The following is a 22434-nucleotide window of genomic DNA, read 5'->3' as shown; positions in this document are numbered from 1 at the left end:
AGGAGGCACGAGGAAAAACACTTACAGAAGGGGAATAGCCACCTTAAAAAAAATATGTGTGTATTATATATGTTATTAAAAAGAAGAAGAAAAAGACTGGGCATCTGGGAGGGGGAGTCCCCTTCTGCTCTTGCCCGAGCAGGAGGTCCGCCCCCCCCCCCCCGCTGCAGGCACCCCGAAATGCCATCTTCCTGTTCCCCCCTCCGTTCTCTTGACCTCCCCCGCCCCGACTGCGCACTCTCCTGGCCCCCAGCTGCGGGCCGGCTGGGTGCGGGACTGGCACCCCTGCGGAGCGGCGTGTTTGTTTAGGGCTCGCTGAGCCCAATCAGGGCCGGCTGCCTGCAGTTTTCCGGCAGGGCTGCGAGAGGCGCCTCCTCTCTCCTTTTTATACATGAGCCTCCGATAGCAGCCGCTGGACTCGCCGTCGCCTCTTGCTCCCGCCGTACTGGATTTACCGCCCGCAGCGGCCCCGCTCCTCGGCCCCATGTGGGACACCGGCAACAGGTTTGGCTTCTCACTTCTCTTCTTACTCCTCTTCCGCCGCGATTTCTCGTTTTCTTCCCCTCTCTCCTGCCTATCAGCCTCCCCGGGAGGGAGCGATGCGGCCGCCGCTGTGCCTGGCTGGGGAAGCCCAAGGGGGACTTTGTGGGCAAACATCCGATCCCGGTGCCTGGAGCCGTTATCTGCCGGAGCCTTATCTCCCAGTTATCTCGCAGGAGGGAGAGACGTGTTTGGTGCCTGTGAGGGGGCTCTGTGTGTGTGCATGCGTTCTGTCTTCATGTGCCTATGGTTATCTGGAGAGCCCCGAAGTGGGCTGAGAGCGGAGAGCCTCACTGCCCGCTTCTCTTGCTGTCATTTCTCTGCATCTCCTTCCGCTTTCTGCCCCTTCTCTCAGTGGCTGGGCACCGGGGACTCTGTGTCTGTCCGGCCTCTCTCATGCCGCCGGCTCCGGACCGGGACCGGTCTCGGCGGGGGCCCCGATGCCGCGGCTGGCTGAGAGACGGATGCCGCCCCAAAATGTGTGCCGCTGGGGCTCGGGGCAGGCCCACAGTCCGGGCTGCCAGCTTGTCCTGGTCCGGGCACAGCCCACCCGGCCCTTGCTCCTTCGCCCCCGCTCACACGTCGGGGCCCTGCCCGTGCGCATCTCCCTGCTCATGAGTGCCTTTTCCTGCTCTTCCTCCTCCTTTTCTTGACCTTGGGCTGGAAATTAGCAAACAAGCGAGACGATGCGCGGAAAGGCTAACATCGCTCTCTAGAGAAGTAACCTTAAAGGGATCGCCTTCCTGATTGTTTTCTCGGTGGAACCGAGTCAAATGACTCATTCATTGAAATAACCATAATAATAACCACCACAGCAGCCAAGGAAGGGGCTTGGGCACAGACAAGGGAAAATGCCCCTCTTCCCTCTCGGTCCCCTCTCTCTCCAGGTCTTCTCGCCCACCTTCCTTCCCCCCAGAGCGCTTCACGTTCAAATCCGTAGCAGGGAAGGCGGGATGGGGGGGGGGGGGAGAGGGAGCAGCTCGGATCCCGCAGCCCTGGTCCCGCGGGACCGTGATCCGTGGCTGGCAGAGCACGTGTAGACCTGGGCTCCCTGATCCCATTCCGCCGGGGCAGGGGACACTAGCGCAGAGGCGACATGACTGATTAAGCGTTCAGAAGGTCCAGATAAGCCCTGATGAATCTCATTAAGGGAGGGAGACGGGCTGTCCTGTTTGCAAACTTTATTATTCTTTCTCTCACCCCCCACCCCCCCTCCCTTTTGTGTCCTCCTACCCCGCCCTGCCCTGCGGACCCCCCTCTCACTCTTCCTCCGCCTCCCCTCCTCCCCTTCCCCATCCACACCCAGCGGTTGAAGGGGACCTGGATGGCCGTGGCTGAAGTCGGCTGGTGCACGGTGAAGCGGTGCGCTGCGGACGCCGGCGGTTCCTCCTGCCCCTTCGCTACCAGGGAGCAGCGTCCGTCTCCTCCTTCGCCCCCTTCTTCCTCGTCGTCCTCCTCCTCAGGCGGCTCCTCCAAGACTCCTCTGCCGGAGCCCAACGGCAGCCACCGGCCGGCTCCTCCGCCGCCCCCCGCCACCGAGGGCAGGTCGCTGCTCGCTCCCTACGTGCCCTTTGGGGCCGCCCACCACTCCGGCCTGCCCAGCTGGGAGGACATCCTGCTCTTCACGGATTTAGACCAAACCAACAAGCTGATCTGGTCCAGCCGCGGCCCCAAGCTGAGCGCCCTCGGCGCCGAGCAGCCCGAGGAGATGTACCAGACCCTGGCAATCTCGGCCGCCCAGGGCCCCACGCCTTACGACGGATCTCCGAGCGGCTTCATGCACTCCACGCCCAGCTCACCGGTCTACGTGCCCACGACCCGCGTGGGCTCCATGCTGCCCACTCTGCCGTACCTGCAGGGCAGCGGGGCGGCCCAGCCCAGCCACCCGGGCGGCGGCCATGCCGTCTGGTCTCAGCCAGCCGCAGAGAGCCCCTCGTACAGCACCGGCGGCGGCTCCCACCCCTCGGGCCGCTTCCCATACTCCCCCAGCTCGCCTGTGGCTAACGGGGCCTCCCGGGATCCCGGCGCCTACAGCAACAGCCTGAGTGCTAGGGACCAGTACAGCCCCCTGGCCCGGCCGCTGAACGGCTCCTACCCGGGGCCCTACACGTCCTACGTGGGGCCGCAGCTCACGCCGGCCTGGCCCACGGCGCCCTTCGAGAACTCCATGCTGCACTGCCTCCAGGGCCGAGCTGCCCCCATCCCCGTCCGGGCTCCCAGCACAGGTAAGACCCGTCGCCGGGAGCGGTGGGGCGGGCAGGACAGCGTGGGCAGGAAGGGCGGCAGCCGTACGTCGGGGCTGCCCATTGCCGGGCCCCAGGGGGGAGCGGAGAGGGGGCAGCGGGGCCGTTCCGGCTCGGGTTTCGAGGGCTGCGTGATGCGGTGGCGGGACGGCGACCCCGGGACCGTGTCTTTCGTGGAATGGAGGTAGCTTTCGTCGTTAGCGGTGGTTTGGGAAGGAATAGCCCCCCCCCCCCCCCCCAAGAAAAAAAACAAAATGCAAGCGGCGTTGTTTGGACTCTGGCAGTTTCGGTTGCAAACTGCGTTCACAAAACGAATGGCCCAGTGTAAGCCGGGCTTTTAATTTTCGTAGCTCTACATTCTCCCTTTCCCTAAATGCGGCAGTCTAATCAATCTAATTGCGAATTCACCTTTCCTGTAGCCTAGAGGGAAAGCACAGGGGCTCGCTTAGCCATTTTGCATTATTTCAAACTCAAACCGCTTCACTGTTCCGTTATAAACGAAAAGGAGCAAAGCAAAACCTCGGATATGAACGAGAACCCCCGTTTATAAACTGCTGTTAAAACATGGCACCTCCTGATGGTATTTTACTTTCGCTTCCGAGGTGTCCCGTCCCTTCTTGTTTTTAGTTCAGGAAATTCTCGGTGTCATTAAATCAGCCGTAGAAGTGGAGGCTGAGCTGCAAAGATTTAATCAGAAGTAGAAAGATTAACGATCTTCAGCTTTAAAGTCTCTTCAGCTTTAGAATATATGTATATATATATAAAAATATAGATGCATATAGAGGTGTGTGTTTGTGTATTTATCTAGGTATATTTATAGGTATATATTTACATGTATTTATGCATATTTATATATACGTCTGTATATTTATGTATATATGTGTACGTATATACATGCGCACAAACACATTTGATCAGCATTTGCTCTAATCATAAACTACCCACGAGGTAGGTGCATTTTCTATACACTGTGATTTTCTCTTTCAGTAGTGTTGCAGAGAATTACTCGATGGCTTTTCACCTCCCTATAGGGGTGTACACGATGCTCCCTCCTCCTGTATCTCGATAATACCCCGGTAGATTTAGGCATTTTAAGCCTCCCACTTGGTGTTTACTAACATAAGACAGGAAAGACGACTCAGTTGTAGTGAAGGTAGAAGAAGCGCAGAGCAAACCCGAGAAACCACATCTCGGGGCGATATGGAAGTTTCAATTTCCGAGAGTTACAGTGCAAAAATAGGTGATGAATGGAAAAAAAATAATAACCTTGTTGTGGATATTGTTTAATTTTATTTTTTTTTTTTTCGGGATAGAGGTGAAGTTGCGGAATCTGAAGGAAGGGAGAGGAGAGGGATGGGGCAGAAGCAGCACAGGAGGTAGCGAACAGAGTGCAGAAGGAGGCTGCGGCAGGAATGCCAAGCCTTCTGAGATGAAGGGCATGGAACTTCCACTTGCTTCGGAGGGAGTCTCACGTCCTCCCTTGTGCCTCTGGAGCTGCTGAACCCCGGCCCAGCTGGGAAGGAGCAGGCAGTATAGGCAGCGCGAGCAGTCGCGGCGCTGGGGCCGCTTCCTTGCTTCCTCCTTTCCAATAATCCTGTCAGCAGTCAGGAAAAGGATAGTCATTATATATATATATATATATAAAATCACGTATATATAAAACCGTGTGTAGAATTAAAACTTTAATTTGCTTTCCTTGGAGATGTATTTCTCGCGCACTTAGAGGAAACAAAAAATACTTTTAAATGCTTGAGAAGTATTGTCACGGCAGGATTTCTTTCTGCAGGCGTGGAGATAACGTTATAAAGCAAATAGCTGAGACAAATAACTGTTTAACTTCCAGCGTCCTTGAAGCCTTAAGCATTTTCCTGATTACAGCCCTCAATGGCGCTTTTAGTGCAAAGATTAATAAATCTTAGCGATGAGCTAGAGGCTGACAACGTAAGCTGAACTGTGCTGTCTGGACTCTGCCGTGTGCCCATTCCGGTTTAGCGCCTAATAATTTCCAAACGAAGGGAGGTGAGAAAAGGATTTCTGTGGGTTCGGGCCTTTGGGCCCGTTCTGTCTCAGCTGGGTACGCTTCGTGTCACCGCAGCACTGTCCCAGAGCTGCCGAGCTGCCTGAGGTTAGCGAGCTCTATCCCTTCACAGCTAGTGAGGGAAAGGAAAACTAAGCCAGGGATGAATTAAAACAGGTAGCGGGGGGGGGGGGGGGGGGGGGGAAAGCAGAAATATCAGAGGCGAAGCTGTGAGTGAAACAGACCTTCCCAGCCTCGACTCGAAAGCTACTGCAGAAATACATACAGACACCTACTTTTATAATTTCTATTTGTAAAACCCGTATTTATTCCCGCTGTCCCGAAATATGGAGATAACGAGTCAGAACAAGAACATAAAGATTCGCAGGGGTGAAGCTGTTTGCTTTTATAGCTCGATTCTCTTTATTTTTTTTGCAGTGCTTTTAGACCCTTTTCCCTCAGTGTTCAGTAGCTACAAGAGCAAGAGGCAGAATACCACATATTTTCCCATTTCCTCTGTTTCCTACCAACCATCTCAAATTTGACCAAATAGCTGAGGCGAAGTGCTTGCTCCCCATCGCCACCCTTGACATACCAGAGTCCCAAACGCTGTCTCTAAACTTTGAGTTATACTAGTTGCAAGGCATTTAAAATGAGAGTGGAGGTAAAAACTCCTTGCCCAGCCGTAGCCTGGGGAAATGAATATTGGGCAAGACCACAGCTCCCTATGCCTTTATGTATTTATGTCCTTATATTTATATATATCCATTATATCCTTATATTTATACATATATATATCCCCTTATATTTTTATATATATATAACCGTCTATATCTTTATATATTTATGTCCTCACATCCTTACACCCCGTCCCTTACATCCGGGAAAAGGCTATTCTGGCCGTCACCTAACTCTCTCTGCCCCCTCAAAGGCAGGTACACCCCGTACTGTGGGCACCGCGACGGGGGTTGCACCCCTCGAACACACCTCGGGTCGCTCCGGGGTCGCATCCCGACGGGAGTGCGGGGTGCCAGGGATCTCTGCTCCATATGGCTGGTAACACTCCTCTCCATCCCCCCGCCTTCCTCAGCTTCTCCTGGGGATCACCGGCTCCGGTTCGTGAAGCAAAAGTTGCGCCGGGTCTGGCGGCGAGCCTGGTACATTGAAAGAAACTAAAAATAAAAAAAAATAAAAAAGGAAAAAGAAAAAAAGGATTTTGTTTAAAAAAAAAAAAAAAAAAAGGGTCGCGTGGTAGCGGTCACTCCCGGGAATTGCTTTTCCGAAGCTGAACAGCGCCGGTTTCTTGCTCCCCGGGGCCCCTCTCACAGTGTGGCAGGGTCGGGGAAGCGCTCCGCGGCGATCCGCAGGGCTCCGCGCCCGCCGGCGGCCGAGCCCCACCTCCTATCTCTGCTTCTGCCCTCCAGAGCTGCTGGAAGACCTCTCCGAGAGCCGGGAGTGCGTCAACTGCGGCTCCATCCAGACCCCGCTGTGGCGGAGAGACGGCACCGGCAACTACCTGTGCAACGCCTGCGGGCTGTACACGAAAATGAACGGCCTCAGCCGGCCCCTCATCAAGCCCCAGAAGAGAGTGGTGAGTGGGGATAGAAGGGGGGAAGAACTGCGGTCCGCGGGATCCCCAGTCAAAGCTTGCTAGGCGGAAAGCAGGGGCAATCTGAGTGTGTTAGCCCCGTCATCCCCCAGGCTCCTGACCAGGTTGTCAGGTCAAAGAGATCACGGTGAGGGGCGACAGCGCTGGTAGCTCTGGGCCCACCTCTGAGCCTTATGCTAGTGAAATCGCCCTCTGCTCCCTGTGAGCCCCACATCGGACACGGGCAAGCCTGGCTGTTTGAGCTGATGGACCCTGTTGGTGAGGGGGCATAGGTGGCTTGGAATAAATTTGTGCTGCTGATGCTGGATGTTTCCAAAAGCAAAAAAGGAAAAAAAAAAAAAGTAATTCAAGGTTGGAAAGTGTTTGTTCAGAGGGCTCGGAATTTCTCCAGACCTGCTTTGTTTGCTGAGAGCTCGATCCTTGGGAATGTAAGCAAGTTTTGTATATAATTCAAAGAAAACCAATTGTTTAAACAATGATAATAGCCTTTGTTTTGTTTCACTCCTAAGAAATGAGCGGCAATTTTTCTAAAAATATACTCCTAAAACTAGGGGGGAAATAAATAGTACAAACGAGAACCCCTGTTTATAACTCCGGCTGGCACTGAATAGGCAAGGAGAAAATTTAACAAGCGGGAACTGCACATTATGTTTAGCAAATCTGGGTGGAGGTCAGCAGAGAGAAAGAATATGCTCTTCAGTAATGGCTGTTACGGAGTGAGCCACAATAAATCACCGTGGTATAATCCAAGCTGATGTTCGGACCCCTGTGTATGGAGACAGTGTATCAAACCCACTGGCCTTTCAAGCCCCTTTCAATCGACAGCTGCTTTGCTCCATGCCTGATTTCTTAGCATTAAAATACATCCCAGTCTTTATTTCACAACCGCTTGAATTTAATGCCCTTACGGGAACAGTGAGGGGAGCAAAACCAAAATACGCAATGATCAGAGCAGACAGTAAGCGCTCAAGAACACACACCACCTTTCTTTAAGCCAAAGAGTTAATTTAACTGTAAGCCAGATGTTAATTACTCTTAGTTGCCCATTTTTTCTAGCTGGTGGTTCACTACATTTCTCAACACAAGGTGTTCTCATTACTGGGGGCAAATGCAGCAGACGGGCCAGATCTGCCACTTGTCTGAAGTGTCAGAGCTTGCCTGACCATGGCACCCTGGTCCAATGCAGATTTCAAGTAGCTGATACCCAGCTTTGGCATTTCTGTGCTCCTCCGGTTTTTTTGGAAGGGGATTGGGGATGAGGAGACTAAATCAGAGTCAAACCACAGCCTGATTTCAGCTTGACACCTCGGTCAAATAACTCTGAGATAGCTCTGCATAACAATCCCTACTGAGTACACTGGCCATAACTATAAATCAAGCATGACTGTGTATTCATACAGTTGGAAATATGTAGGTGAGAAAGGAAAATGTCTTGAAAATGCTAAATATGTTTAGATTGCCTTGAAGTTTCTGATAAAATTCCTACAACAGAAAGTCATTTTAGCTTCAAAACGTGCAAAAACCCAGTGTCTGTTTAGATACGGGAACGAGCAAAAGCTATCGAAATAGAATGTATGAAGGTTTATACCAGACTGCAGAAAAGAAAGATTTAATAGAATGAAATGTCTGATGGCATTTCGTATGCAAAGAAAGAAAACGAAGCATATATGTTTAAGACCAGCTTTTTTACCCAAAATATGTCAAACTTGCATTTAATCAAATCTTAATTTAATTAGATGCTATACGCATACATATTTAATAATGAGGTAAAAAAAATCTGTTTTCGCGAGATCTGTATTTTTAAGATTAAAAAGCATATGAGTGTACGTCAGCCTATATTACTCTTGGCTGTGTTGTTTGTCTTTCGCTGTGCAATTAATAATGGGTTACTGATTCAAAGTTACAGAATTCATATTTAATCTAGATTTCTTTCTGAGCTGTGGCGTAAGATAAAGGCTTACTGCTAAAGAAACTCAGATGAGTAAAATTCACAAAACTGGGTTATTACTCTGGAATATTCTTCATTCTCACAACATTTTTATCGCTTTCCCTAGTGGCAGGCAGCTTTGCGGTATCAAAGGTGACCGAGTTACTTCTAACAACCCAGCAGTAAATGATTCAAGAGGAAGGGCATTGTACCCTTAAGTTAGTAATTTCGGTTATGGGTGCTTTATAGTCAGAATAAGATTAATGCAATCCTCTAAAACTGACTTCTCCGTGTAAACTTGTTCTGCTGCCAGACACAGAGCTAGGCACAGATTTTTTTTCTATCTTTTTTGACAATGCAATACTTTGAAAAAGACTAGATTTATGATGTAGCTGGAATTCTTTGCTTATGATGAATGTAAAAGAGATCACTTGTTACAGGGACTTTTATAACCCATTCACCTTCGTTTCACATGTTTATGAGGACTGCCTTCACTTATGATATACAGCCTGCAGCCATAAAGCTCCAGGTTATACAGTTATTTCTGATACAAGGTTGCTTCATCTTGGCTCCAAACTCCACGGAAGAGCGTCATAAATGGCTTGTTTGCAGTGGGGACCTTGTTGTCACCCACCACCTCTTCTGCTGGCCAAGGGGGAGGTCTGCTCTGTAAAACATGCTCCCAGGACACATTGTTTTTTAATGCAAGGATAGAATGGGTGCTGATAAAAGGATATTTTACAAAGATGCTGCTGCTGTATGATGCCCAGGAAAGTTTTCTCTAGTTGTGGTGCTGCTGAGGGCAGGTGGTTAAAGGGGTTTATTTTTCTGATGAGTAGGCAGTATTGCTGGCAGGTTCAGAGCTGCCTCAACAGTTAGGGTTGGAAAGGACCTCATTGCCAGTCACAGACGGGAGAGGGCATTGAACCAGCTGGAGAGGCGGCACAGGACTGATGTGCCTTCTCCTCAGCTGAATGGAGGACATCCTAGCTGTCCTGCTGGAGGAATAGTCAGTGCCCAGTGGTCTGAACAGACGTCCATGTGTCAGCAGCCTCTGCTGTGACTGCCCAGAGCTGCAATCTCACAGTACCTCTTCATACCAGCTTTCCTATCTCTGAAATGATGTTAACCTCATTTTACTTCTGGGGTGCCACTGATAGATGGTATTAAAAAAGCTTCTACTGTCCCCACTGTGTGTTAAATTACTTTTCATAAACTCTAAAGGCATCAGTCATTTGCTCCTGCCTGCCTGCTGATGCCCGTGTTTGCCTGTTCTTGCCTCTAGCCCTCTTCACGGCGGCTGGGCTTGTCCTGTGCTAACTGCCACACCACGACCACCACCCTGTGGCGGAGGAACGCGGAGGGTGAGCCCGTCTGTAACGCCTGCGGCCTCTACATGAAGCTCCACGGGGTAAGTGGCTGCTTCTTCACCTAGGGACATTCCCCACAGGCTCTGAATCAGCTTTGGGGAAGGGGTGGTCTTCCCGCTAGCGGGTACCTGGTGGCTTTGAGGAGTGGTGTTGGGCTTCCTCAAGCTGGGGCAATGTTTCTGCTAATGCTAATGATCTTGGCTCATAGTTTGGGCTGTGGAGTTAAAAAACAGTGAACAAAATGGATAAAATGACCAAAAAATGTGTGACATTAGAAAATGGTTAAACCATTTTAGCAAGTTATGCCTGTGACAAGTTATGTGTTTGCCGTTGTGGCTTTCCTGACAGATCTGTACAAAGAAACAGATGAGCGGCAGAGGTCTTTTTGCCAATGGGATTTAAAACAGCTTGTCAGTGGTGGGAAAAAAAAAACCCTAACCTTTAATAAGACCATTTTTCATGGGCAGACGTAGCTATGCCAGCAAAACTTTAAATGTAATTCAAGTCATAGTTATGCCAGCAAAAATTTAAATGTGATTTCAGCCTTTGCTAGGCAATACTAGAGGAAGAAAATAGCTGTATCCTGAATGTGATGGAGTATGTTTTGTGTGAAATTCAGATCCTGTTATGCCTCGGTGGATTAAGTTACAGTCAAGCAGAAGTGTTTGAAGAGCATGGGCATTAAGAGTGTTTGGGACTTGTTCTAGCCCTCAAGAAAAAAGTAAATTATATTGCAGGTTTAAATATTATAATGATAGTAAACATATGCCTGAATTGCTTTTTCCCAAACTCATATCATCACTAAGTTAAAACAATTTTTAATCAATGTTTTGTTATAATGACTGTATTTGTGGAGACACAGAATACAAATCTGATTTTGAAGCACGTTTTCCCTATAAATATAAATTTGGATGCTATAAAGCTGTATTACGGGCTGAATTGCTTATGAAAACAAATATGGCCTAAATCTTCTTTCCTAAGACATGGGCGATGAACTGGTTTATGAACTGGTAGCTGGCCCACTGAGAGAGGGATATTTTTTCCTCTCATATGCATTCCTGGTTTCCAGAATCAGTCACTAAAAATAATTCCTAAATGATTGGAATAAGGAATCACGATTCAGATATACCCTGTCCAACTTATTTTCATCACACCTGTTGGCCAAGTAATGCAGTAATGCTGTTTTCCTCTAAAAGTGTGCTTTTAATCTGTGGATTGACTGAGGTTTTGGAAAAACTGTTCAGTTCACACAAAGAAAAAAGTTTCCCTGCTTTTGTTATTTAGCTAAAATACCTCCTGAAACAACCCACTGCTTTGCCCAAATAAAAAGCAACGGTTTTTTGAATTGGTATTATAACAGAAAAAATTGATGTGCTGTACAGGCATTTTGAGTATCACCATTTGACCTTGTAGTGTGTTTTGGTTTTTGGTATTAGAGTATACAACTCTGTGATTAGTGTGCAAATCTAATTTTTTCAGGTTCCCCGACCTCTTGCTATGAAAAAAGAAGGAATTCAGACCAGGAAGCGAAAACCTAAGAACATAAATAAGTCAAAGGCATGCTCTGGTAAATATAAAAAGATAAGACAGTTGAGCTGCAAGAGGTTTTTTTTCCCCTGGTGGAAAATATCTGTTTTAAATACCAATTCCCCGTCTTTCAGGTAACAGTACTACTGCGGTTCCTATGACTCCAACATCCACGTCTTCTAATAACTCAGATGACTGTAGCAAAACCACTTCTCCCGGCACACAGACTGCAGCTTCTGGGGTAAGCTATAAGTGGGTGTCTGTATCTGTAAGCAGGCTGATCACCGTGCAGTGTTATCACAGCTTTTATCTTATCTGGCAGAACAATAATCTAAACAAACTTTTCAGTTTTGTTAGCTGATACTGGAACAAGATTTTCGGAGGATATTACATATAGCTGTAAACAGAACGACAAGCTGAAGTACTTTACAAACCTCTTAATTAAGATCTATATAACTTTTATGATTAAGTTAACCACAGCTTAACCCCAGATACTTTGTTTTGAAACGTTCAGGTTGTTCCATTTCAAAGGTTTTCTTTTGGAGCAAAGACAATAAATCATGCCGGACTGATCCTTTCAAGAAACAATTGTGCATGTGCCCCTCTTCTTCTGAAGTGATCCGATAAGAATTTATAATTCAAGGCACTGCTGCTATGCTTCCCAAAAGCTGTTTAATATATATATGCATTTTTATGCATTATCCCAAATTGCTGATAAACCCCAGCAAAATGTTATGCTACTGTATGAAAGGAAATATAAAGGCTTTTGTTTTAAACTAAGATATGCACTTAAACCATGACACAGAACCAGATGAAACCAGGGTGGGGTGCCCTGCTGATTGCAGTGCATAGGAGATTGGCCTTCTCCTCACAGAGGGTTCCTCTGGGACCAGATGCTCAGCATCTGGCAGCACTGATCTCCAGAGGAGCACCAGAGGAATGCTGATCAATCCCTTTAGTTTTGATCCTTATTTTACATCATGTAGTCAAAACCATCTCGAACTTCCTTTCTTCACTCAGTGTCTGTGATAACAAATACTACTGCTAAAGTTGTGAAGCTTAATGTAGATTAATTTCTAACCCCTTGACTATACATATCCATATCCACACTCACTCTTTGGGCCTTCTGTATCCTTTGCCCTGCCATATAATTTCTTTGAAAAGCTTTCCTAATGTGGCTTTCTCTACTCCTTTATTAATGATAGGGAGACATTGTTTATAATAACTATTTTTCAATAGCTCAGCATTCCCAACATACAGATTCCTTTCAATAGTTTAATTCTTGATGCACAAAGTTTCATTGTACAAGGGGAAAAAAAAACCATGTTTAGCAAATGCGACTGTTCATGAACTGACGGGGCCACCCAGTTTCAGAGGCATCGGATTTTGGGTTTGGATGCTGCCAGAGAAGGATATTACTAAAAGGGCTTGTCTTTGACATGAGAAAATCCTGTCACTCCAATAAAATAAACAGATCACATCAAAAAAAGAGAAACACTAAGCAAAAAGCAAACTGCTACTGGGTTTCAAACTCCCCCCAGTGAACTACTATGTACTCTTTTAGGCTCTCACCTAATATTTGCAAGGGGAAAAATGAAGCCAGTTTGCCCTTAATATGTTGCTACATTGCCTTAAGCAGGATTACTGATTCTCAGGAATGTTGTGAGATTTATATAATGGACAGAATTAGAAGCACAGTCCCAGCTGAGGTGGAGGCAGTGGTGTAGGCTGTAGGCAGGACACGCTTGGGCTGGTCAGGGAAGGAGAGGCCATACAGACCTGTTATTAATAATCTTTGTGTTAAATTATTAATCGTATCATTTGTAATATGATTTTGCCAGGTGGAGTTATGTGGGTACCAGAGAAGAGCGAGGTAGGGACACAGTTTGTGATCCAAAAGGCTGGTTGAGAGCTGCTTGTGACTAAGAGCAACTCCCAGAGACCCTGAGAGTGCTCTTAAATTACCCAACAGCATCCTCCAGCACTAGGACTTCAGTTCTCCCTGATTTTTCTGTAGCAGATCAGGCTGGGAGAGGGCACCTGCACACAGGCTTGGGAAGTGTGTCTCCTTGTATCCAGCAGTCAGCACAGTAACATATGCACAGCCTTTTCACCACGATTTGATCAGATGTGCCCTGCATATGCAAAGCACTTGCAAATTACCTCTTGTGAAAAATTTCAATGAAAGGAAGTGATGGAGAGGGGCTGTGAAACATGCTGAAGCAGCAGAGACCAGACATTCGCATATCCCCTGACCCTCCCTCCCCAGGAAGGATTAGTGCACCCCAGCCCCATATGTGTATATATGAGGGATGGATTTGCAAGGAGCAGTTGTCAGAACATGACGTGGGCATGGCCACATCCTTCCTGGCTTTGCCCAGGCATCAGCAATTCTATGGGATGAATGCTGGGGAGACTGGAGGTTGAAAGTAGAAAGTAGTGGCTGTTAAGACTGGCTCGTGTTGCCCCAGACATCATTTGGGAACATGATCACTAGCTACAAAGGAAGAGAAATACTTTCTTACGGGCCTAAGTCCCGTGGGAGGGTCTAAGCGCTCATAAAGCCCATTGAAGTTGTCAAGAGTAGAAGGATGTCAGCATTCTGGAGCAAGGCAGCCTGTAATCTGATCACATGCTGAAGCAAAGATACTTTGCTAGAGTTCTGTTTTCCTTGATTATTTTTTCTTTTCCCATTTGAGTTGACCCATTGATAGCCTGTAGGTTTGTATTTATTCTTAGAGCAGGCCATGGCTTTGCACAAGGAGAATAAACTTCTCTGGGCCATGTCAGGAGGGAAAAGCCCCTGAGATGGATGAATCCAGGCTCTGTAATCTTTAGTCGCTTTAAGGGGAATGGCATCAATTCCTGCAAGCGGTGCTGGTGACGTTGCCAAAACATGGACACCTGCTGGAAGAGTGACCTGGCTCATTCCCTATGCGTTACACAACTGGCATGGCAACTTGCTTGTGTTTTGCTCTGTTTCTACTTCTGCAGCCTTTAGTCCATGAAAAGGGGAAAAATGCCAAACTGACATTAGGCAGAGAAATTTGATGACGTTTTAGAAACTGTTGTGTGAAATTCACAGCAATGTTGTTGCTAAATGAAACAGAGAAAATGAATTCCTCTACTGGTACAAAAGCAATTTATTATGCTTTTTATGGGAGGCTGCCAAAAGAGTTCCCAGTTATGTAAAAATCTAATGGAAATGAAATTCAGCAGAATTCATTTGTGTCAGTAATACTCACTTTTTGCCCTGCTTTTCTTTATCTCTTCTAAAGTAAAATAAAGAAGGGAGGACAGAAAAAGAGAAGGGTGGCAATTACTCTTGGAAATGTCTTTGAGACTATCTGTTTCATGAAGAGAATCTTCCATGATGCCAATTTTGAGACAAATTAGCAAGAACCTTAAATGTTGATTTTATGTTCTAGCTGAAGTTTAAACATTTAAAAGATATGATTAATGAATTGCTGTGGGTGCAAAGTTGATTTCAAACATCCCAAAATGTAGAAGTGTTTGGATCAGAGATATTTCGTTGTCCCATTGTAATGGGGCTATTTGCCAAATTCACATCTGGATCTAGGATTTAGGCCTATTTCTGTTTTTTTTTTTTAAGCGCTATAAGTACTGGGCGTCCTGTGTTACTAACATGGAAAAGGTCCAGCTGCATGATATATGAAGTTGCCTTACATCCCCATAAAAAGAAGATTTGAAGGTTTCAGACAGCCTGCATCTGCAGCTATACCTGCTTTCTCTTTGATGCTGCTGAAACTGTACAGGGAAAAAGCAATGCAGAATACGTTGCTAAACAAAGGGCATGGTCTGTAGTGCACACCCATCCATTTCCATACAGGGGCTCCAACTACTGTGATTACTAGAGGGACTTTATTCCCTTATTAGGATAAAATGCAGTATGAAAACTGCTGTAAAATCTGCTTTTTATGGCAGGACATAGAGGCTCCTTGAGCCAGGACTGATGTCAGTAAAGGCTCAACAGCACCAGGGGAGCTCCTCTTTCAGATGACTCCTCTTCTGTGCCCTTTGCCTTCAATTTGGAGCTTTCTCAGAAGTACTGTAACCACACACCATAGAACAACTTGGGATAGTTGTCTTGCAGGTAAACCCAGTGCTTAGTTCCCATCGAGATTTACTTTGAGAAGTGGTTCAGAACTGGATCTTCAGTGTTGTAGGGTAGAAAGTGAGAGAGCTGACTGAAATGGCCTTGGCAGGTGCTGAGACAGCAAGAAAATGCAGTTCTAACCATCCCCAAAATGCCTGAAAACCTGGACTGAATTTTCTGAAGAGTGTCTTCTGTGTTTGCTTTATTTTGTTTTCAGAACAGGGTTTGAGAGATGGTCAGAGGTGATGGTGTTTGCTCCTGTTCAGGTAGCAGATAGGTAGGACATTCATGCAGGCTACAGGGGAATCAGACTCCATACAGAATCTCTCAGAGTCTGGATGAACCAGAGACTGGACCTCTTAAAAAAAGATCTTCTATTCACTTGGGTATCAGAAAGTTGAATGTCTGAGGGTTCTTCAGACTATTTGATGATAATATTTCAGTTGGTATAGAATAATTTCATAGCTGTTGGGACAGAGTTTCCATGAGAAAGGTTCACCAGCACGGTTGGTAGGACTTTCACCTGGAAAATGGGAACACAGTGCCTCAGTCCTGGTATGAGTAAATATTTATCTAAACCAGGTGGAATAAAATCAACAGGAGGCTTGAGGAACATGGCAACTTAAAATACCAAATAGTCTGGGAGTCAAGGCATTATGCTGAGAGATCTGATACTCCAGTTTAAATCTTCTCTTGGTCTCCTACCTCTTCTGCAGTAGTCCTCACTCCTGGACAAAATAGGATGCTAGTTTCTTTTCCCCAGTCAGTTTCATGCATTCAGTCATTCATTTTCTTTGTTCCTTGTACACGTATCTGAAAGAGATAATTTCATTTTGTATCAAGCAGGATGAACCAATCCAGCTTTTTTGTTTCAGTGGGGAAGTCTAAGATAAAAAAGAGCAGATTTGGTTCTACCCTGGAGTCCTGTATGCATACGGACACATACATTTTGCTTTGTTTTGTTTTATTGCCAAAGCCATAAAGCCAATTACTCATACAACCCTTGACAGCAGTGGGGTCATCTGCTTTCCCAAGCCACGCTGGAAGTTGCCTCCCTTAGGAAATTAATGCAGTATTAACCACAGATTTATGTTGCTATTATACAAAGGAGAGATTAGAAGATATGTAAGCTTACATGTCTGCAATATAAACAAGAGGATCAATTGAACTGGCAAGAAATGACAATTTTGCTTACTAAGGGGGTCATGAAATAAAAAACAAAGCTGTGGTTTTGCAGTGTTGAGACTTGCCCTTCAGAAATCAGGGAGTGACAGTGGCGAGGAAGTACTTTCAGTGGGGATGCCAGTTATCAGGGAGGCCGAGGCTGGAAAATTAAGGACTCCACCACAGTTTACCACAACACAGTTATATGCGAAAGAAATATTTGCAAGTGTGTTTCAGCTGACTATGGCTATCATTTAAGTACAGCAAAACTAAACTAGGCTAACTGAAGAGGAAGAGAGTGTTAGCTGAGACTCAGCTTACTACAGACTCGGTGTAATGTCCAAAATTCATGGAGTATTTTGAACCTGTGCAGTGGGTAGTGCAAAGGTCTATCTGATAGAGCAAAGGTCTAGACCAAGGCCCTTTGCCACCCCTTCCAGCTGTTAGCACTGCTCCTCACTCAGAGCTTTTGCCTACTCCCTGTAGAGGCGTGAGGAAAAGCTAAAGGGGGGCGTCCCTCCCCTCTCCCTGATCTTTGTGATGGGAAGACGGTGCAGGAGGGATTGGGTGGCAGAAAGCAGGAGTTCTTCAGCCAGAGATGCTGATGCTGCTCCTCAAGTGCTGGTTTGATCTGGACCAGTTTTAGGGGGGGTGGATTTGGCTCCAGGGTGCTGACATCAGGTTTGGGTAAGATGTAGATGTCTTAAATCTCTCTGTGCTTTGACTGAGGTCTCCCTGTGAGCATCAAAGACCATCTCCTATTCAGAAAACCTTCCTGGGGGCTGTCCCATGACCAGCTTCTGCTGGTTTAGGTAAAAAGATACGGACATATATATTTGGAGATACAAACACAAACTTCCACTGTTCGTTTGGGAGGCAAACTCTTCTCTACAGGCTTCATTCATTTTTTCCTCAGGAAGTTGACCTTCGGTTGATTATCTATCCTATTATCAGATTTCAGCAATAAAAATAAATCCATTACCTTTTTATTGATAGAGCCAGCTGTTGTGAATTAGAAGGGCTCAGTGACTTGAGCAGCATTATTCAGATTATTTATTCCAGCTGACAGATGTCCTCTGATAACTGACTGTAACTTCTGTCATCTTTCACACTGGAGAAGTATGAGCAGAGATAGGCAGGCTCGGAGCGGAGCTGTGATTCAGCCGCGTCCTTTTCATGAGCTGAAGTTTGTTTTCCATGTCTCACTTTGGGAGCTGCCTGAATTTGTCATGACATTACTGGGGTGGGGTTTCCAAGCCCAGCAGTCCAGCCCAGGACCTGCCCGCCGTGGCTCAATGGAGCTAGGATCCGGCCTTGGTCGGGCAGGGATAGGCAGTCTTCAAACAGGACGTGCCTCCGTGTCCTCCCTTCTGGGGTGCCCGAGGGAGGGGTAGCTGATAACACCACATGGAAACTACGAGTCCCTGTGCTCCACCTTTGTAGGGCTCAATCAGGAAAAGGGTGAATTACACTTTCCAGGCCCAGAAAAAACAGGTAGTGATAAGATATTTGCCTACTGGAACAACAGTGGCACGTATGGGTAAATGGGAGCCTTTCAAAGCAGTTTGCAGTATTTTTAGCTCAGGTTGAGCAAACACTGCTGAGCTCTAATTTAAACCCTTCTTCCACTGTGGGGAGCCTCAGGCTCTTAAAAATTATGTCTTTTATGCTCTGAGGAGTTTATTTGATGTATTAGTTATTAAAAATGCCTTTTTGAAAAAACAGGCTGATGCAAGACCAAAACTGGACGCAAAGGTTAGCATGAAACCTGCCTCGTTGAACTTGCCATCTGTAGTCACAGGGAAAGAGGGTATGGAGCTTCATTGTCACTGACTAATAAGTGTGTATTTGAGAGTGGTAAACCGTATTTCTTAGGACTAGAGCTATTTTGGCTGGTTTGGGGGGACAAGCAGACAAGTGGAAGAATAGTGGCCATCAACCATTTTAATAAAAGCTAAAGAAAATACTGGAGTCCAGGTTGTTTCAGATGTGAATGACTACTGGCAATGAATAGCTATTTCAGAAGGGGAGGTTTTCCCTAGGTTAAACATGGCAACAAGAACCCTGCACAGCACCATTTGGATATTACCTTTGACTAAATGAAGCCTAGCTTTTCCTATCAGGACTGCTAGGTTGGCAAGGCTCCAGGAGAGCCAAGACCTCTACTCTTATAAAATGATTAAATACGTATACTTTTCACTTAAACAGCAGGCGGGAAGCTCCTGCAATCACAGTTTAGGATAGTTTTTTCCTTCTGTTTTCCTTTTTAAGGAATCTCATCTGAAGACTATCCATTAACAAGTAAATTAAGGTTTTAAAGTTGACATATCCAAGAGTTAATTTTGCATGAAGTCAGCTCTTAAACGTTTCCTTTATCAGGTGAAAACATTGCCCCTTCACTGTCTGGCCCTGCAAATTTTTCCTCTTTAATGGATCTCATGGAAAAAATGATGGTTTCTTTCTCTTTGTAACTCTCTATTTCTCTCTGAAAATAAATGGACTGGTTCCAGCACGGTTCAGAGATTCATCTTTGTGCTTATCAGGGCTCCCCTGTGTGTTGTCTTGTATGTGTAGGTGGGCGAACAAAAAGGCTCCTGGTTCAAAGGCATACCATTTCTCTACTTGAGAGGAAAAAGTCATCTCCTTTAGTGGCCAGACTTACACGGATGAAGGCTGTGGCTAGCATTTTGAAGGACAAGGAATGGTTTTTAGGCACTTCAAGGTCTGAGGGTCCCAAAGAAGGCTGATTTCCAGGAGGTGCTCCCCATCTTCTGCTAGAGAATTGGGATATACTGGGGAAGCAAAACTATAGGTGCTGCCACTCCTGGATCACCCTTTTGGTGTTGGCATCTGCGTCCCTTCAGCAGGGGGGCAGCAGGACACATGCACATTACCTTCCTCATCATGGTTTGATTTCCAGGTTTTTCTGCACATCCCAGAATTTCTTTTCCACCTTGCTGTGAATACAGCCATGTCCCCATTTCCAAATACAGACACTGCTTCCAACAGCAGGGTTTAACAAACTAGTGGGCTGACCCTGAGGCATGTTTTCAGTTTTTGAGGCACAGAGGCAAGCAGAGGACAAACCCTGATTTTCCACACAAGTGCTGGGACAGTGGCTGTGCCCTGAGCCCACAGCACTCCAACTCCTTAACGCAACACCTTAGTGTGGGCAAAGCTTACCTGCTCAATAAAATCTCTCTTTACTCTTCTCCCACTCCAGGCGAGCTCGTCGGTGATGTCTGCCCCAGGAGAGAGCACCAGTCCCGAAAGCAGCAACCTTAAGTACTCAGGCCAAGATGGGCTGTACACAGGAGTCAGCCTGACCTCCACAGCTGAAGTGACAGCATCCGTGAGACAAGATCCCTGGTGTGCCCTGGCTCTGGCATGAAGGAAGCTAGATCCTGGCACTGTGCAGCAGCCCCCAGACGTCGGCGCATGGTTTCTTCTGTGGAGCAGTCGCAGTGGCAGTTGCAGCAAGAATGCTGGCAAAGACTATTCCTCTGAAACTGTTTTTGTGCCTTGGTGGCAGAGGTGTTTTTCAGCCTCCGAAAGAGACTCTGCCAAAGCATCCAGTTCCTCATCTATGCAAGCAAAATATATGGAAAGCAAATGCCCACCGGGGGACAGTTAATGTAGCTAATGCACCCTTACACTCTCAAGAAGGGAAAAAAAAAAAAAAAAAAAAAGAAAAAGGAAAGAAAAAAGAAAAAAAAAAAGAGAGAAATCTAGACCTATTGATAGATTCCAGAAGTACATCCTCAACCTACCCAGCAGTGCTGCCTTTCTGATTGTGTAGTTGTTTTCACTCTCTCATTGCCTTCTCCCCCAAGAACCTGGCAGAAGCTTCCAGTGTCAGAGAGGGAGTAGCAAAGGCTTTAATTACCAGAGATAGCAAGATACCTTGTAACGAGTGTCAGAAGTGGGTACTGCTCAAGTCGGCGCAGACGTCTCACACCGAACATTTGATGTCTTTTCCTTGTCGGTCCTCTCCCCTGCGCTCTCCATCTTCAGCGTGCCTTGCTCTGCTCCTCAGAGCCCAGCTATGCCCCTGGAAGAAATCATAATGTTTGGTACAAGTCTCTCTAGGTCCAGCTGGCTAAGGAGATTTTTGGGGTTGGTGGATTATTTTTTGGTTTAAAATATTTACTCACTTTGCAAGACTGCGATATAACTTTTAAAGTACACTGTGACTGAGGTTTATGAAAGTTCGTATTTTCTGGCTGAACTGTATCAAGTCAGTCGATTTGTAAACAGGGTAGCAATCAGATATTTTTCTTCCATATACACAATAATTTTTTTAAAGAAGTGCAATTTGCGTTGCAGCAATCAGTGTTAAATCATTTGCATAAGATTTAACAGCGGTTTTTATACGAATGAATGAATGTAAACATTTTAACTTAATGGTACGTAAATAATTTAAAAGAAAAACTTAAGTAGGCATCTTTAGGCTTTTTAGTGCAACAAAACCCCATCCACTTTCTGTATTTCCAGATGTTGAAGCAAGAGTTTCAAAGAACAAGCCTTCTCTCAGGAAAATCTCTATTTGCTCCAAAGTGTTGTACAAAAAGGCAAATGCATCCCAGGTATTTTTCTTTTTTGCCATCGAATAAGTGTGTGCTGGAAAGAAACAAATCACAATGAAAATTTACTACCTAACTGATACATATGTAAATACTCCATAAGATATTTTGGCATCTTGAAAATGTAAGATGCAATCTGTATAGTATGACTGACGCATAGTTAGGTTGGTTTCCATTGGTCTTCAAGCGGGATGTCATTTGGAATGTTATTTCATCAGAGCTTTACAAATAAAAGGGTATCATTTTGGGATATTTCTTTTTTCCTGTAAACTGTGCCTTCTCTTTTGTCTCCAATGCAATTGTTATGCTGTATTAAAAGCTATGGAAATGTACTTGATATAGGCGGCGTGTCTGATGGCTGCAAGGAAGGTCTCCAGCTGAAGTCTAGCTTCTGTCTAGCTAAGTTGGCATTGCATGTGGCATTTCTGTAGCTCCCTTCACTGCGCCTTCTGATGATATGTAAAACTAGGGCCTCTACCTACCAACACAAGCCCCTCACGGGTAAACAGGAGGTTTTTCTGATGAAAGCCCAGGGAACTGATCCAGCGCCTTGTGAGGACTGTCATGGATTTGCTCAGCCTTCACACCATAGCTAAAGGGTTTCACTCAGGTCCCCTGTGTGTGCAAATGCCTGCCTGCCACCCACTGCAGATGTAACTGCTTAAGGCCAGCTGGATGGCAGAGCTGTTGCATGCCTGCTGGCATCCTCTGGTGGCCAGAGGTGTAGGGCAGCAAAAACTGAAGGTGCTGCTGCTGAAAAGAGAACACAGTGAATTGAGGGGAGTGGACAACCTTTTTCTGGCTCTGAGGACTGGTCCTCTGCATTGCTCAGCTGATTAGAGCAAGTCTTACCGCCGGCTGTGATTTCCAGCCACATTGGCAGTATTGTCAGACCGGGAAGCCGGGATGCCCAACCTCTGTACTCAGTGACCCGTGGAGTGGCTGCAACATGTCTCTTCACCTCTCTGAGCCAGACCTTCCTTTGGGCTGAACTGGATTAGCTGCTTGGCCTTCTGTGAAGCTACGTGGATTTGCACCAGCTGAGAATCTGCCCCTTGGTTTTCTAACTGCCATCAGTCAAGGCCACTTCCCTATTCTGGGGGTGTTGTGAGGACTGCGGAATAGTGGTGCAGCACAGAGCTTGGAGGGGAATATCTTCTGGCAAAAGGGGATGAGGCTAAACTTCAGCTGGGGTTTGGGCTGTTCTGGCCAGCCAGGAGTAGGGACCCTTTTCCATTCCTGGTGAGGCCATCACACCAGGCTTGGTGCTGGGCCACCGCATATCCTCGCTCCCTGGGGGTTGACACGGTTGGGTACTCCAGCCCTGCTAGCCTTGG

General features: G+C 46.5%; 1 protein-coding gene across 2 annotated transcripts; it reads left to right on the top strand.

Moving 5' to 3' along the window:
- Positions 1 to 472: 472 nt before the first annotated feature.
- On the top strand, positions 473 to 21434 carry GATA6 (GATA binding protein 6). 2 transcript variants are annotated; one of them, XM_061448666.1, is made up of 7 exons: positions 473 to 613; positions 1856 to 2765; positions 6225 to 6391; positions 9622 to 9747; positions 11186 to 11273; positions 11368 to 11474; positions 19738 to 21434. In XM_061448666.1, exons 1-7 carry the CDS (start codon positions 485 to 487, stop codon positions 19903 to 19905), a joined length of 1695 nt encoding a protein of 564 aa, XP_061304650.1. In that variant the 5' UTR covers positions 473 to 484; the 3' UTR covers positions 19906 to 21434. The 2 variants fall into 2 exon arrangements, with proteins under 2 accessions (XP_061304650.1, XP_061304651.1); XM_061448667.1 differs by having other exon boundaries at positions 483 to 504; positions 1847 to 2765.
- Positions 21435 to 22434: the final 1000 nt, after the last annotated feature.

This window comes from Pezoporus flaviventris, unplaced genomic scaffold (assembly GCF_033815535.1).
Source record: "Pezoporus flaviventris isolate CSIRO_AGI_PZ_B2104156 unplaced genomic scaffold, CSIRO_AGI_Pfla_v1 ptg000007l, whole genome shotgun sequence".
In the NCBI taxonomy this organism is placed as follows: Eukaryota; Metazoa; Chordata; class Aves; order Psittaciformes; family Psittacidae; genus Pezoporus; species Pezoporus flaviventris.
This window is presented reverse-complemented; position numbering and strand designations above follow the sequence as displayed.